At 44.5% G+C, this 15,293-nt stretch overlaps 1 protein-coding gene across 1 annotated transcript in view; it reads right to left on the reverse strand.

Moving 5' to 3' along the window:
* The window catches only part of nalcn (sodium leak channel, non-selective), a 201,302-nt gene that overhangs the window by 52,515 nt on the left and 133,494 nt on the right, over positions 1–15,293 (reverse strand). Inside the window, exons 24-27 of the mRNA XM_078546046.1 lie at positions 13,697–13,828; positions 12,619–12,786; positions 11,579–11,683; positions 8,400–8,506 (exon numbers count right to left, since the gene is read on the reverse strand). Coding sequence (XP_078402172.1) covers positions 8,400–8,506; positions 11,579–11,683; positions 12,619–12,786; positions 13,697–13,828 — 512 coding nt within the window. The remainder of the gene's footprint in view (positions 1–8,399; positions 8,507–11,578; positions 11,684–12,618; positions 12,787–13,696; positions 13,829–15,293) is intronic.

Raw genomic sequence — 15,293 nt, forward strand, 5'->3', positions numbered from 1 at the left:
AGCAGGGAAGCCAGGAAGCTAGACACAGCTGGCATAGTCGCAAGAGGAAATATACCGTGGGAGAGATGGTGTATGTGAAGAACTTCGGGGAAGGACCAAAATGGTTACCGGGTGAAATAAGTGCGGTGACTGGACCTCTATCTTACCACATGGAGGTGGAAGGCCGGATCATCCATAAACATGTGGACCATTTAAGGAAGAGAAACACAAATCATCAAGATTTGGTTCCACCAGTGACCATGACCGGGTCTGCAGTTCCTGTTGAAGATGCTCAACCCAGGATTGACATGTCTGCTGTTCCTGTAAGAGTTGAGGATACAGAACTGTGAGTGCCCACCGAAGCACCTGATGTTCAGGCAACTCTGGAAAAGGAGGTTCCTGACAAAGAGTCTGAAGTTGTGGAGCTGTGACATTCCACACGTATCAGGAAATCACCTGAAAGACTGGACTTGTAAATTCCTTACCCAATGTAAATATTATGTTGTCTTGAAAAATATGTATTTGTAAATATAATATGTATAGCTGAGTTAAAGGGGGAGGAATGTACTAATTATGATTTTATTTAGTGTGTAATGTACCTTTAGGAATAATACGTGTTAGGCAAGATCACATGATCTATAGTAACCAATGGGAGAGTATCCTGGGCTACCTCAGCAGTCAGTGTAGAGATAGAGTTGGAGTTGAAAGCACATGTGTAGTAGCTGCTGAGTACATTGTAAATAAACTTAAAGCTTCCACCCAAGAAGTGTCTGCAGATCAACTCCATTATTAATAGTACAACTCGGCCACCCTACAACAGTTCTGCTGACAGAGTGAGGTGAGGAAGGACAGGAGGAGGTTTGAGTGGAGCATAAACGCTGGTGTGGGCAGAATGGCCTGTCTCTGTGCTGTATTTTCTATGTAAAAAATTAAATAACATTTATTATGAATGTTGAGTGAAATAGGAGCATCCCTTCACAAGATAGGTAACATTAAACTGGTAGAAAGAAAGGCTTGTGTTTGTGGCTCTGTTAGCAACCTCTGCATACCCCAAAGAGATTTACGGTCAACGAAGTACCTTTTGAAGTGTAGTCCCTGTTGTAATGCACAAAATGCAGCAACAAATTGTACACAGGAAGATCCCACAAACAGAAATTTGATAAATCATTTTCAGTGATGTTAGCTGACGGATAAATATCGGTCAGGACACGGGAGAAACCCCTTGCTTTCTTTTTTCAGTTATGTCATGGAATCTTTAAAATCCACCTGAGAGAGTAGGCCAGGAGTCGGGTTAACATCTTAACCAAAAGATGGCACCCTCTGATAGCGCAGCACTCCCTCAGTACTGCACTGGAGCATGAACCGTGATTTTGTGCTCAAGTCTCTGGAGTGAGACTTCAACCCACAACCTTCTGACTCAGAGGTGACCATACACAGTTGCAATCTGTCCGAATGACCTAACACCTGGCAGTGAGCCATTATAAATAATCGGGAACTGAAGTTGTCTCGATTCCACCCACGGCAAGCTATTTCCACAATTACTGTGATGTGCTATATCATTTGCCTGGTCTGAGAATAGATGAAATAAAGGCTCGTTCTCTGTCTCGGCCAAGGGAGAGACAAAAATCTGTGCTTTTTCAGACAGACACAATAACAGAGCAATTCTCCCTTGGCAGCCAATAAGCTTCAGTATCAGTGCAAGAGTTCAGTTAAATGCACCTGGAAGAATCTCAATTGTTCCACTCTAATCCCCTCAGCTTCTCCAAGTTATTTTAAACTGTGCCTCTCAGGTCAAGTTTTAATCATGATCCACTGTCTCACTAACAGACCAGCATCGCTCCCCTCAGAGTATTCCCCTGGAGACTTCACTGATCATAAACTAATCCCAATATTTCTTCATACTTTGCAAATCTTCCCTTCATCTGTGAGGCCCTGTTCTTTGTCAGTTGCCTTGTGTGTCATAAGGCAACTCGAAAAGATGGGAGTATTTTCCTTACAGCAAGAAAAGATTAAAGTGAAGATTTAATCAAGGCATTCAACGTTATAAAAAAAGGCTTTGATAGAATAAGTTGAAGGATGGGGAACCAGAGAACACAAGTTAATGCAAAAGAACCAGAGAGAATAAACTAGTAACAACTCAAAATTACATTGTTTTTCTTTCCTTTATCCTTTCATGGGATGTGGACATCACTGGCAAGGCCAGCATTTATTGCTCATCCCTAATTGTCCTTGAACTGAGTGACAAACTAGGCCATTTCAGAGGGCAGTTAAGAGTCAACCACATTGCTGTGGTTCTAAGTCACATGTAGGCCAGACCAGGTAAGGTTGGAAGATTTCCTTCCCGAAGGGCATTAGTGAACCAGTGGGTTTCCACAGCAATTGATGATAGTTGTCATGGTCACCATGACTGAGACAGGCTTTATTTTTGAATTTGTTAATTGAATTAATAACTCCACCAGCTGCCACGATGAGATTTGAACACGTGTCCCCAGAGCATTAGTCCGGGCCTCTCGATCACTAGTCCAGTGACCTCAATTTTATAATGACTTACAGCACAGACACAGGCCACTCGGCCCAAATGGTCTAAGCCCAGTGTTTCTGCTCCACATGAGCCTCCTCCCACCTTATATTATCTCACCCTATCAACATATCCTTCTATTCCTTTCTCCCTCATGTGTTTATCCAGCTTCCCCCTTAAATCTTTCAATACTATTCACCTCACCTGTGTCATGCGACAGTGAGTTCCACATTTTCTCCACTCTCTGAGAAAATACACAGCTTTGGACTCTAATATTTTAGTCAAAAGTCAAAAATTAAACTTGAAGCCGAAGGATTTACTGAAAGATTCATTGTAATGATTATTTTTGTTTATCCAAATATTGCAAGTTGCTCAGTAATAATAATAATATTATAACTCAGTAACTCTCGTCTCCATGTTACTACAAGGATATAGAGGCACTGGAGAAGGTGCAAAAAGATTCACAAGGGTGGTACCAGAATGAGAGATTATAAAATCATGACAGAGTGAAAAGGCTGGGGCTCTTTTCTCTGGAAAGGAAAAGGCTGAGCGGTGACCTGATGGAGGTCTTTACAATTATGAAAGAGTTTGATAGGGTGGGTTGAGAAGACGTTTCCGCTTCTGGGGGTGGTCAAAACTGGTGGCCATAAATATAAGATAATCACTAATAAGTCCAATCAGGAATTCAGCAGAAACTTCTTTACCCAGGACATGCTTAGTTATCAATTAATAGTTCAATTAGTTGAACAGATAATCAATCCTAATTCAGCCCTGATGTAAATGGACATTCTAAGCGCGTTATTGTTTTATTTTAAAAACATCGACAACTGCAAACCTTTCTGTTCATTAAATCTCACTGAGTTGGTGCCAGTCCAGACTGAGCCTTATCTTTATAATTCCTGATGTTTTCTTTCTCACTCTTTCCAGCCAAAAAGCTTCAAAGAAAGGCCATTCTGCAAGAGTCATGTTCAATTCTGGCTACACTCGAGCTGATGGGCTTCACTCCAAGACTTTTCTCTTTCAGCAAGTTTCCCTCATGAGCGTGTTGATATTAACTGACCCATTGCTGCCTCAGCTTGCTTGCTGTTGAAACTCTCATCCATGTCTTCAGTTGCCGCCAGATATGACTATTCCAGAGCTCTCCTGGCCTCCCATTTTTCACCTGCAGCACACTTCAGCTCATCCAAAACTCTGCTGGCTGTTATCACTACTCAGTGAATGCTGGGGAAGCGATGCCAGATTCCATCATCTGGACATTTAGGCAAGGACACCGAGGTTACCAGATTGTGGTCAGCACTGGGAACTTTGGCTGATTTCCACTTCCCTTTCCAGCTAACTCAGGATACAGCTATGCACACTTTGGCTTCTGGTCGAAGAAAGATTACCAGAGGCACTGAAGGTGGTATAAAGAACACTCGCAATGCTGGTACCAGAACTGAGAGACTATAATGATCAAGAAAGACTGAACAAGCTGGGGATCATTTCAAAGAGATGGCTGGATAGTGACAGAATACAGGTCTTTATGATATTGAAGTGGAGTGTGATAGGGTAAATGTGGAGAAGATGTTCCCACTTGTGAACAAGCCCAAAGTTGGAGGTCATGAATATAAGATAGTCACTAATAAATTCCTTGGACAGCACCTTCCAAACCCACGACCACTACCATCTAGAAGGACAAGGGCAGCAGACACATGGGAACACCACCACCTGGAAGTTCCCCGCCAAATTAGAAAAGTTCAAGGTAATCAGGCAGATTCGACATAGTTTTATGAAAGGGAAATCTTGTTTAAATAATTTATTGGAGTTCTTTGAAGGAGTCACATGTGCTGTGGATAAAAGGGAACCAGTGGATGTACTGTACTTAGATTTCCAGAAGGCATTTGATATGGTGTCACATCAAAGGTTATTGCAGAAAAGCTCATGCTGTAGGGGTTAACGTATTGGCATGGATAGAAGATTGGTCAGTTAACAGGAAACAGGAGGTAGCCATAAATGGGTCTTTTTCTGGTTGGTGGGATGTGACGAGTGGTGTGTCACAGGGATCAGTACTGGAGCCTCAACTTTTTACTATTTATATAAATGACTTGGATGGAGGGACTGAAGGTATGGTTGTTAAATTTGCTGACAACACAAAGGTTATTAGGAAATTAAGTTGAGAAGGGGACACAAGGAGGCTACAAAGTGACATAGATAGGGTAAGTGAGTGAGCAAAGACCTGGCAAATTTGTTTTTATTCACTCATGGGATGTGGACGTTGCTGGCTGGGCCAACATTTATTGCCCATCCCTAATTACCCTTGCGAAATTGGTGGTGAGCTGTTTTCTTGAATCGCTGCAGTCCATGTAGTGTAGGTACACCCACAGTGCTGTTAGGGAGGGAGTTCCAGGATTTTGACCCAGCGACAGTGAAGGAACGGCGATATAGTTCCAAGTCAGGATGGTGTGTGGTTTAGAGGGGAACTTGCAGGTAGTGATGATCCCATGTGTCTGCTGCCCTTGTCCTTCTAGATGGTAGCGGTCATGGGTTGGAAGGTGCTGTCTAAGGAGCCTTGGTGAGTTCCTGCACTGCGTCTTGTAGATGGTACACACTAATGCCACTTTGCATCGGTGGTGGAGGGAGTGAATATTTGTGGAAGGGGTGCCAATCAAGTGGGCTGCTTTGACCTGGATTGTGTCAAGCTTCTTGAGTGTTGTTGGAGCTGCACTCATCCAGGCAAGTGGAGAATGTTCCGTCACACTCCTGACTTGTATCTTATAGATGGTGGACAGATTTTGGGGATAGGAGGTGAGTTACTTACTGCACGATTCCTAGCACTGACCTGCTCTTGTAGCCATGATATTTATATGGTGAGTCCAGTTCAGTTTCTGGTCAATGGTAACCCCCAGGATGTTGATAGTTGGGGATTCAGCGATGGTAATGCCATTGAACATCAAGGGGCGATGGTTGGATTCTCTCTTGTTGGAGATGGTCATTACCTGACACATGTGTGGTGAAAATGTTACTTGCCACTTGTCAGCCCAAGCCTGGATATTGTTCAGGTCTTGCTGCATTTGGACATGGACTGCTTCAGTATCTGAGGAGTCGCGAATGGTGCTGAACATTGTGCAATCATCAGCGAACATCCCCACTTCTGACCTTATGATGGAAGGAAGGTCATTGATGGAACAGCTGAAGATGGTTGGGTCTAGGACACTACCCTGAGGAACTCCTGCAGTGATGTCCTGGAGCTGAGATGACTGACCTCCTCAACCACAACCATCTTCCTTTGTGCTAGGTATGACTCCAACCAGCAGAGAGTTTTCCCCTGATTCCCATTGACTCCAATTTTGCTAGGGCTCCTTGATGCCACACTCGGTCAAATACTGCCTTGATGTCAAGGGCAGTTACTCTCACCTCACCTCTGGAGTTCAGCTCTTTTGTCCATGTTTGAACCAAGGCTGTAATGAGGTCAGGAGCTGAGTGACCCTGGAGGAACCCAAACTGGGTGTCAGTGAGCAGGTTATTGCTAAGCAAGTGCTGTTGATGACCCCTTTACTGATAATGGAGAGTAGACTGATGGAGTGGTAATTGGCCGGGTTGAATTTGTCCTGCTTTTTGTGTACAGGACACACCTGGGCTATTTTCCACATTGCTGGGTAGATGCCAGTGTTGTAGCTGTACTGGAACAGCTTGGCTAGGGGCACGGCAAGTTCTGGAGCACAGGTCTTCAGTACTATTGCTGGAATATTGTCAGGGCTATCATGAAACTACCATATCTTTCATAATATTACTGCAGGGTATTGCAAAATAGGCTTATGTTTGTGTGTATGTGGATGGTTCTGCCTGTATGGCTGACTTAATTGAATTAGAGTTGGAGAGACTACAAGGTTGAAATTATCAAAAGAATTATGTGTTAAAAGGGTATTTGAAATGCTAATGAGTGAGTTAGGGTAAAGTCAGTAGATAGGGTGTGAATAGAATTTGCATTTTTTTTAAAAAGGTAAGTGGAGAGGTGTTTGACTTTCAAAGAAACATGATAACATTTTACAACTGACAGGATAAACAGGGCAAGGTTATGATGTTTATTTTTCCAAAAGGGAAAAGGCCATATTGACAACTTAAAAGATTTTTATATTGTGGGAAAAGTAAATTCCAAAGACATATGGGAACAATATGATTTAGGGACTCAAGAGGAAGGAATATATTTTAAAAATGGTGGAAGGTTGTATCAGTGATGGCAGTGTAAGATTGAAAAGATACACCATGTGAAACAGACTTAGGGAAAACAGCCTCTAACCATTTTGCAGAATTCTGCTGTTCCAGTAACCAAAGTTGTGTTGGAAGCCTTTGGAACTCGACTGTGGATGTGTGTTTGTGGTAACTTTGCTGGATGCCTCTCAAAATTGAAGATCTTTTTTGGACTGTTGCCTTAAAGGGGGTGTGCAGTTGGGAATCAGATTAATTAAGAATTTTGGGATTTATTATAATATTATGTAATGGTGTAACTGTAATCTTGTGTATGTGTTTTTACTTCTTTACTTTTGTTAATAAATGTTTTAATTTAATTTTTAAAATCTCCAAATGTGTTAGTGGACTCATTACTTCTAAATTCAGTGCACAAACCTTCAGGTAATAAATACAAATTGCAAAACCGTTGTGATAGCGTGGCCAAGTTTCCCTTGTGGATTTGCTCAGCCTGGCAAATACCACCTGCCATATCATAACAGGGCCCATAGCCTTTGCAGTATCCAGTGCCTTCAGCCATTTCTTGATAACACATGGAGTGAATTGAATTGGCTGAAGACTGGGCACCTGCGATGCTGGGGACCTCCAGAGAAGGCCGAGATGGATCATCCAGTTGACACTTCTGGCTGAAGATTGTTGCAGATGCTTCAGCCTGATCTTTTGCACTGATGTGCTGGGCTTATCATTGGGGCCAACATTGAGGGTGGAGATATTTGTGGAGCCTCCTCCTTCAGTGAGTTGCTTAATTGTCCACCACCATTCACAACTGGATGTGGCTGGACTGTAGAGCTTAGATCTGATCCATTGGTTGGCTTAGCTCCATGTATTCCATGCTGCTAATGCCATTTAACATGCAAGGCGTTCTAAGTTGTAGCTCCACCAGGTTGACACCTAATTTTTTAGGTATGCCTGGTGCTGCTCCTGGCATGGCCTCCAGCACTCTTCATTGAACCAGGGTTGATCCTCTGCCTTGGTGGTAATGGTAGAGTGTGAATATGCCGGGCCACGAGGTTACAGATTGTGGTTGACTACAATTCTGATGGCCCACGGCACCTCATGGTTGAGTTGGTAGATCTGTTCGAAGTCCATCCCATTTGGCATGGTGGTAGTGCCACACAACACCATGGAGCATATCCTCAATGTGAAGACGGGACTTCGTTTCCACAAGGACTGTGCGGTGTTGTGTGGCACTACCACCATGCTAAGTGGGATAGACTTCGAACAGATCTAGCAACTCAAAACTGGGCAAGTGGACTTTGATTGGTCGAGGTGTTGCCTTGTGGAATGCATAGTTGATTGTGACTGACAGTTAACCGCCAACCATTCAGCACTTTCCTCTCATACAATATAAATATGTTTTTGCCCCTGGCAATAATATTTTCTTGCGAATTGTCCTGATGAGTGCAAGACAAAAAGCTTCAACAAAAAAATGTCTCTTTTTTTCAGCAATACTCAGGGTCTGTACTGCCAAACGACTAATTATAGCAAGTGCACGGGAGAGATTATGAAAGAAATAAAAGTCATGATTTTTTTTTAAGGAAAAGTTTCAATCAAAGCCTCCATTAGAGAATTTTCCACTCATTAGCATAATATTTACTTTAGACCCTTTTGTTCAGCATTGATGTATCAAAGCTATTTCCTGATGCATTTCATTTTTGTTCTTTTTCTTTGAACTTACCAAACTCGAGGCACCCAAAAGCCTGGTTTCTTCTCATCCCCTTTTAACTTCAGATTGAGATCCTTTGAGACACTGACATTGATCCTGAACATGCCATGACAAAGCTCCTAAAACCCACAACATGTCACAATAATCTTTGGCAAAATATTCAAAGATTTACTTTCAACATTGAAATATGTTAAAAACAGATAAAATGATGGATATATATATATATAATAACTTTAATAAAGACCACCCAGTGTATTATTTATTACAAACATATTCCTTCTCCTAAACGTTTAAATGATAAAAACAGTTCCCAATGTTTATTGTTCATGTGAACGTGAGTTGCCTGCGATACATGATGGGCAGTGAAATGGGTTAGCGCTGTGCCAGTGTCTACCACATATTGCAGTAGAGTTTGAGTCTGGAACCCAAGGATAGGACCTAAAAACTGGAGCCAGACCTTTCAAAAGTGAAATTAGAAGCACTCCCTCACATAAAGTGTGGTAGAAGTTTGGAACTCTTCCACAAATGACGACTGAGGATCAATTGTTAATTTTCAATCTGAGATTGATAAGATCTTTGTTTGTCGAAGCTTTTTATGCATGTGGGCAAAGGTGGGCATCAGTTCACAGATCAGCCATGATCCCACTGAATGGTGCACCATGGGCTGAGTTTTACGGGGTGGGGCACATGCTGCTCGCTCCCTGCTCTTCTGCAAGAGGCGTTGTTCCTGAATTGACCGACGTTAAACAAGGCTGCCTCACAGCCATAATGCACCCCCAGCAGCCTTAAGCACGTGACAGTGAGACTTCCGGTCTCTGAGTGGGAGCAAGTCCCGCCCTCGAAAGCTGCCGACCGATCTGATTGGCCGGCAGCTCTAGCAGTCTCAGCAGTGCCAGAACTCAGTAGTGGGCACTGCTGGGACTGCAAGTAAAGTAAGCCCCGGGACGAGGAGGTCATGGATCCCGGAGAGAGCTGAGTCGGGTGTATTGGACAGGATGGGGTCAGGGAGCCTAGGGAGGGGGTACGGGGTTGAGGAGGGCACGTTTTGGTGGCCAGCTGGGAAGTGACAAAGCGGGGGGGTGTGGGTAACGTCTTGGGGAGGGGATGGTGCCTCTGATGTGCATAGGCCATCCCCGGTGGAAGTTGCCCCTGCTTTCCTTTCTGCCTTTTAACCCGTTTGGTTAAAAAAAGGCCTGCCCACTCCTGCCCACTTGCCCATGCCAACCATATTAAGGCCTGGGCCACATAACATTCAGGTCAACTGGTTGTTAACAAGCTCAATTGCCCATTAAGGTTTTAAAAATGGCGGGCAGGCTGTTGATTTTGGTGCCTGGCTGCCTACCGTTTTATGGGGAACGGGTCAGGGGCGAGTAAGTAAGGTGGTGGGCAGTAAGGGGTGGCGGGCAGTAAGGGGTGGTGGGCAGTAAGAGGCGATGGGCAGTAAGAGGCGATGGGCAGTAAGGGGCGGTGGGCAGTAAGGGGTGGTGGGCAGTAAGGGGTGGCGGGCAGTAAGGGGTGGTGGGCAGTAAGAGGCGATGGGCAGTAAGAGGCGATGGGCAGTAAGGGGCGGTGGGCAGTAAGGGGTGGTGGGCAGTAAGGGGTGGCGGGCAGTAAGAGGCGATGGGCAGTAAGGGGCGGTGGGCAGTAAGGGGTGGTGGGCAGGAAAGGGTGGTGGGCAGGAAAGGGTGGTGGGCAGTAAGGGGTGGTGGGCAGTAAGGGGCGGTGGGCAGGAAAGAGTGGTGGGCAGTAAGGGTGGTGGGCAGTAAAGGGTGGTGGGCAGTAAAGGGTGGTGGGCAGTAAGGGGTGGTGGGCAGTAAGGGGTGGTGGGCAGTAAGAGGCGATGGGCAGTAAGGGGCGGTGGGCAGTAAGGGGTGGTGGGCAGGAAAGGGTGGTGGGCAGTAAGGGTGGTGGGCAGTAAAGGGTGGTGGGCAGTAAAGGGTGGTGGGCAGTAAGGGGTGGTGGGCAGTAAGGGGTGGTGGGCAGTAAGGGGTGGTGGGCAGTAAGGGGAGGTGGGCAGTAAGAGGCGGTGGGCAGTAAGGGGTGGCGGGCAGTAAGGGGTGGCGGGCAGTAAGGGGTGGCGGGCAGTAAAGGGTGGCGGGCAGTAAGGGGTGGCGGGCAGTAAGGGGTGGTGGGCAGTTAAAGGTGGTGGGCAGTTAAAGGTGGTGGGCAGTAAGGGGTAGCGGGCAGTAAGGGGCGGTGGGCAGTAAGGGGTGGTGGGCTAGCCACCCATCATATTTTGTGTGCCATGCACCCACTATGAGAGAGCTGAGAGATCGCATAGAAAATCATTTTTATTAATATCATAGCCTGGTCACAGAAAAGGATAGCATCTATTCATTGGAGCTGTTAAAAAGTAGTTTCAAAAAGAAATTGGATCATTTAACCACCATTACATAATAAATAAGAAGATTTGTGACTGAGGAATTGGACTTGGATGATTTTTTTTTAGACAAAGAAGCAGCCAGCTCTTCCCCTCTGAAAGAGATCACTGGACAAGGTAGTAGAAATTTTCCAAACAAAGGGAAGCCACCAAGTCATGAGATGAGGTGAGAATACTTGGCAGGAAGCGGGAATAGACTGCTCTGGACTGGCCCAGCGACAGAGCAATTACATTCACGGTGACTCCAAGGAGCAGATGGGGCTCGGTGGGGTTCCCCATTGCCCACACCAGTGTGGCATGTCTATTCCCGTTCTTCATTAATTAAAAGGAATGTCTTTCTGGGCTCGGCATCGAATATCAATTTCTCAGGAAGAAGTGAAGATGGTAATTAACGAGTGACATGTCACTCAGCACTCAAGACATCCCAGGGATTCACAATGGGGCACATTGCAAATTGGCTAGCCCTGAAAGTTTCAATTCACTGACTTGAAAAGTTGTACATTTCAACAAGTTTAAACAAGACAATAGGCAATTAGACCATTGAAGCATCAAAAACAACCTAGATTTGCAACTAAATATTAAATATTTTTGACTAGTGACAATCTTGGTAAGTGTCATCTTGAAGAGCAATGGCCAGCATCTGCTTGCGACCTTGATATTTTACTTTGACTGAGAAGAAAACAGCTTCAAAAGATTTTACTTGCCAGTCCGTGTCCTCGGGGAAACAGACTCCGATTGAGCTCAAACAAATTTACAGGTGACTAAGGGAGATGGAGTTTCATTATCAGTTTAATGATGATAAATCTCTTACCCGTCGGGTGACGCGTGGGTCATTGCACTTGGCAAGTTTTCCAGCAAAAAGCTGCACACCGAAGCTTGCAAAAACGAGCATCAGCGTTAGCAGGAGGATCGAAACCTGAAGGAAGGGAAGTTTATTAGTACGAGGATTAAATTGCTTTCAAAATCAGCTCAGCTTCAACCATAACTATCCAAAAACAGGGGAACTGGCTAAACACTTACGTAGGATATCAGGTACAGGCCATTCGGCCTAACCAGTATTTGCCAGTCTTTATGCTCCACTTGAGCCTCCTCATACCTTTTCTCATCTGAATCTACCATCGCAACCCTCTATTCCCTTCTCCCTCACATGCTTGTCTAGCTTCCCCTTACATGTATCCATACTATTCACGTCAACACTCCCTGTGGTAGCGAGTTCCACTTTCTCACCACTCTCTGGGCAAAGGAGTTTCTTCTGAATTCCCGATCGGATTGCTTGGTGACTATCTTATATTGACGGCCTCTAGTTCTGCTCTTCCCCACAAGAGGAAATATTCTCTTTGTATCCTCTTGATCAAAACCTTTCATAGTTTTAAAGGCCTTGATTAGGTCATCGTTACTTGTAAAGGAAACATTTGCAGGACTTGTATGCCCAACGGGGAAAGGAGGGGAGGCAGTCTTAAAACTTGAAATCTTGTTGTGTGATTCCTTTGCGTTGGATGATGGGAAATTTATCTAAAAGTTAACAGCATCTATGGGGATTGGAACATGACCTCAGGAAGCACTGCTTCACACAAAGAGTTGCAGAAATCTGGAACTCTCTACCCCACAAAGAACTGTTGCGGCTGGGGGTCAATAGAAAATTTCAAGACTGAGATTCATAGATTTTTGTAGGATAAGGGGGTTAAGGGTTACAGAACCAAGGCAAGTAGAGGGGAGTTAAGATTCAGACCAGCCATAATCTGACTGAATGGTGGAACAGACTCGATGGGCTGAATGGCCTCCTTCTGTTCCTTTGATCTAATAGTGTTGCAGTATAATATACAAAAAGGTTTTACATGCATGGCTACTTACCAGAAATATCTCTTTGAAACCGCTAAATAGTTCCCGTAAAACTTTCCTCATCTGAGGAACTAACTTGAATATGCGGAGCGGTCTTAGACACCGAAGCATCATCAGAAGCTGTGCCCCAGACTTGGCAGGAACATTATGTGGCATCCACCACAGAAAGATCAAACTTTGCTAAACAACAAAGAAGAAGAAGTGGAATTAAAGTGAGAAAATGTCCTTCACAGCAAAGCATAAACATCAAAACAAAAAGACCAAGAGCTGCAGGTGTGAATGCTAAAAACCAATCTTGGACTAATTGGGAGCACGAACTCAAAGACACGCTCAAATTCTCAACATGATCCGTCAGAAGTGAGAGGCTCCACACTAGAAGCACAGATATTACTTTTTATGGATAGAGGAGATAGAACATTAACAGGATCAGGCCATCTGGCCCAACGGGTTCTTGCTGGTGTTTCTGCTTCACATGAGCCACCTCCTGCTGGACTTCATCTCGCCCTGTCAGCATATCCTTCTCTTCCTTTCTCCCTCATGTGTTTATCCAGCTTCCCCCTTAAATGTGTCTCTGCTATTCGCCTCAATTATTCCATGTGGTAACAAGTTCCACATTCTCACCACTCTCTGAATAAAGAAATCTCTCCTGGGCTCCCCGTCGGATTTATTTTATATTTATAACCCTTAGTTCCAGTCTCAGTCACAAGTGGAAACATCTTCTCAATGTCTACTCTATCCAGCTCTTTCATAATTTTAAAGACCTCTTATCAGGTCATAACTAGAGATTCTAAAGAAAAGATCCCGAACAGATTCTTTTCTGATAGTTACAAGCACTCAGTGCTGGTATCATCTGTGTGAATCTTTTATGCAACTTCTCCAGAGCCTCTACATCCTTTTGTAATATGGAGAGCAGACCTGCTCACAGCACTCGGGCTGTGCGAAAGATCTATGATTTGCCCATTATTTCTATTCAGTTAACTTTTATCAGAGCTGATATTATTCACTGTGCGTTTCTCGTTCCTTCGAGATCTCAATAGATGGCCTTGGGAACTTTGCTTTTAGTGGACGGTTCAGAAGCTGAAAGGCTTACAAGGTAAATAAAGATGTCCATCACTCCTCCAAAATCCCTGATGACAGCTGTAGGTGTGAAGAATAGGCCATCCGCCAAAATCTTTAGATTCAGCTCAATGCTCATGAAAATTACAAAGACATACTCAGCTATCTGGAACACAAAACGCATCGATAAATGTAAAGGTAAGCAAAGTAAAATGCAAACCATACTTCATCAAATGGCACCGGTTGCTAATCAGGAGGACAAAAACGTAAGATTTTGCAATTGGCGAAACATCTGAGGCTTGGCGTGGGGGTTGGGGAGATGAGGAAAATGTTATTTTTTTTTACATGGCGAGTTGTTGTGATCTGGAAGGCGCTGCCTGAAAGGGCGGTGGAAGCAGATTCAATAGGGAGCTTTCAAAAGGGGAATTTTGATATAAACGTTTGAAAAGAAAAACATTTAAGACGACAATGGGGCGAGAGCAGGGGAATGGGACCAATTGGATATCTCCTTGAAAGAGCTGGCACAGGCACGATGGGCTGAATGGCCTCCCCCCCTGTGCTGTATGATTCGGTGATTTACAGTTTTAAACCCAAACAGGCCTACAAATTGCAAACAATTCAAGGATGCCTTTCTGCAGAAGTTAAGAGTGAAATCAAGTGTATTTTAGGGCCTGAAGCAACAATTACAGTTACGGTTTTACTGACTTGTAATAAGAAAGCGGATTATGAAATGATGACACCTGCTGATTTTAAGACGTCTTGATATGATTGGCCAGTTTCTGCATGTGCCGCAAATAATTTGGTACAAACTGATGATCTCACTCAGTTCCTGTAATGCTTCATAAAATGAATTGTTATTGATGAGGACCCTGTTTATGGGAGAGCCCCTATTCCTTCAGGAACACAGGCAGCAGTGTGTTATTGCCTCTGGGCAGCACGGTGGCACAGTGGTTAGCACTGCTGCCTCACAGCTCCAGGGACCCAGGTTCGATTCTAACCTCGGGTGTCTGGCTGTGTGGAGTTTGCACGTCCTCCCCGTGTCTGTGTGGGTTTCTGGCGGGTGCTCTGGTTTCCTCCCACCATCCAAAAAACATGCTGGTTAGGTGGATTGGCTATGGTAAGTTGTCCCCGAGTGTGTGTGCCCTGTGATAGACTGGCATCCCATCCTGGGTGTACCCCGCCTAGCACCCATTCCCTGTCGGGATAGGCTCTGACACCCAGGATGGGTTGGTGGAGTGGGCGGTAAAATGGCAGATGGATTTTAACATAGAGAAGTGTGAGGTCATACATTTAGGGAGGTCAAACAGTTACAGGGATTACACAATAAATGGGAATATACTAAGAGGGTTGGTGAAGTGTGAGATCTTGGCGTACAAGTACACAGGTCCCTGAAGGCAGCAGTTCAAGTAGACAAGGTTGTAAAGAAGGCATATGGAATGCTCTCCTTCATTGGCAGTGGTATAGAATATAAAAGTAACGATATAATGTTGGAATTGTATAAAACACTGGTGAGGCCACAACTGGAGTATTGTGTGCAGTTCTGGTCACCACATTACAGGAAGGACGTAATAGCCCTGGAGAGAGCGCAGAGGAGGTTTACAAGAATGTTGCCAGGGTTAGAGAAGTGTAGC

Source organism: Cetorhinus maximus, chromosome 7 (genome assembly GCF_964194155.1).
Source record: "Cetorhinus maximus chromosome 7, sCetMax3.hap1.1, whole genome shotgun sequence".
Lineage (NCBI taxonomy): Eukaryota > Metazoa > Chordata > Chondrichthyes > Lamniformes > Cetorhinidae > Cetorhinus > Cetorhinus maximus.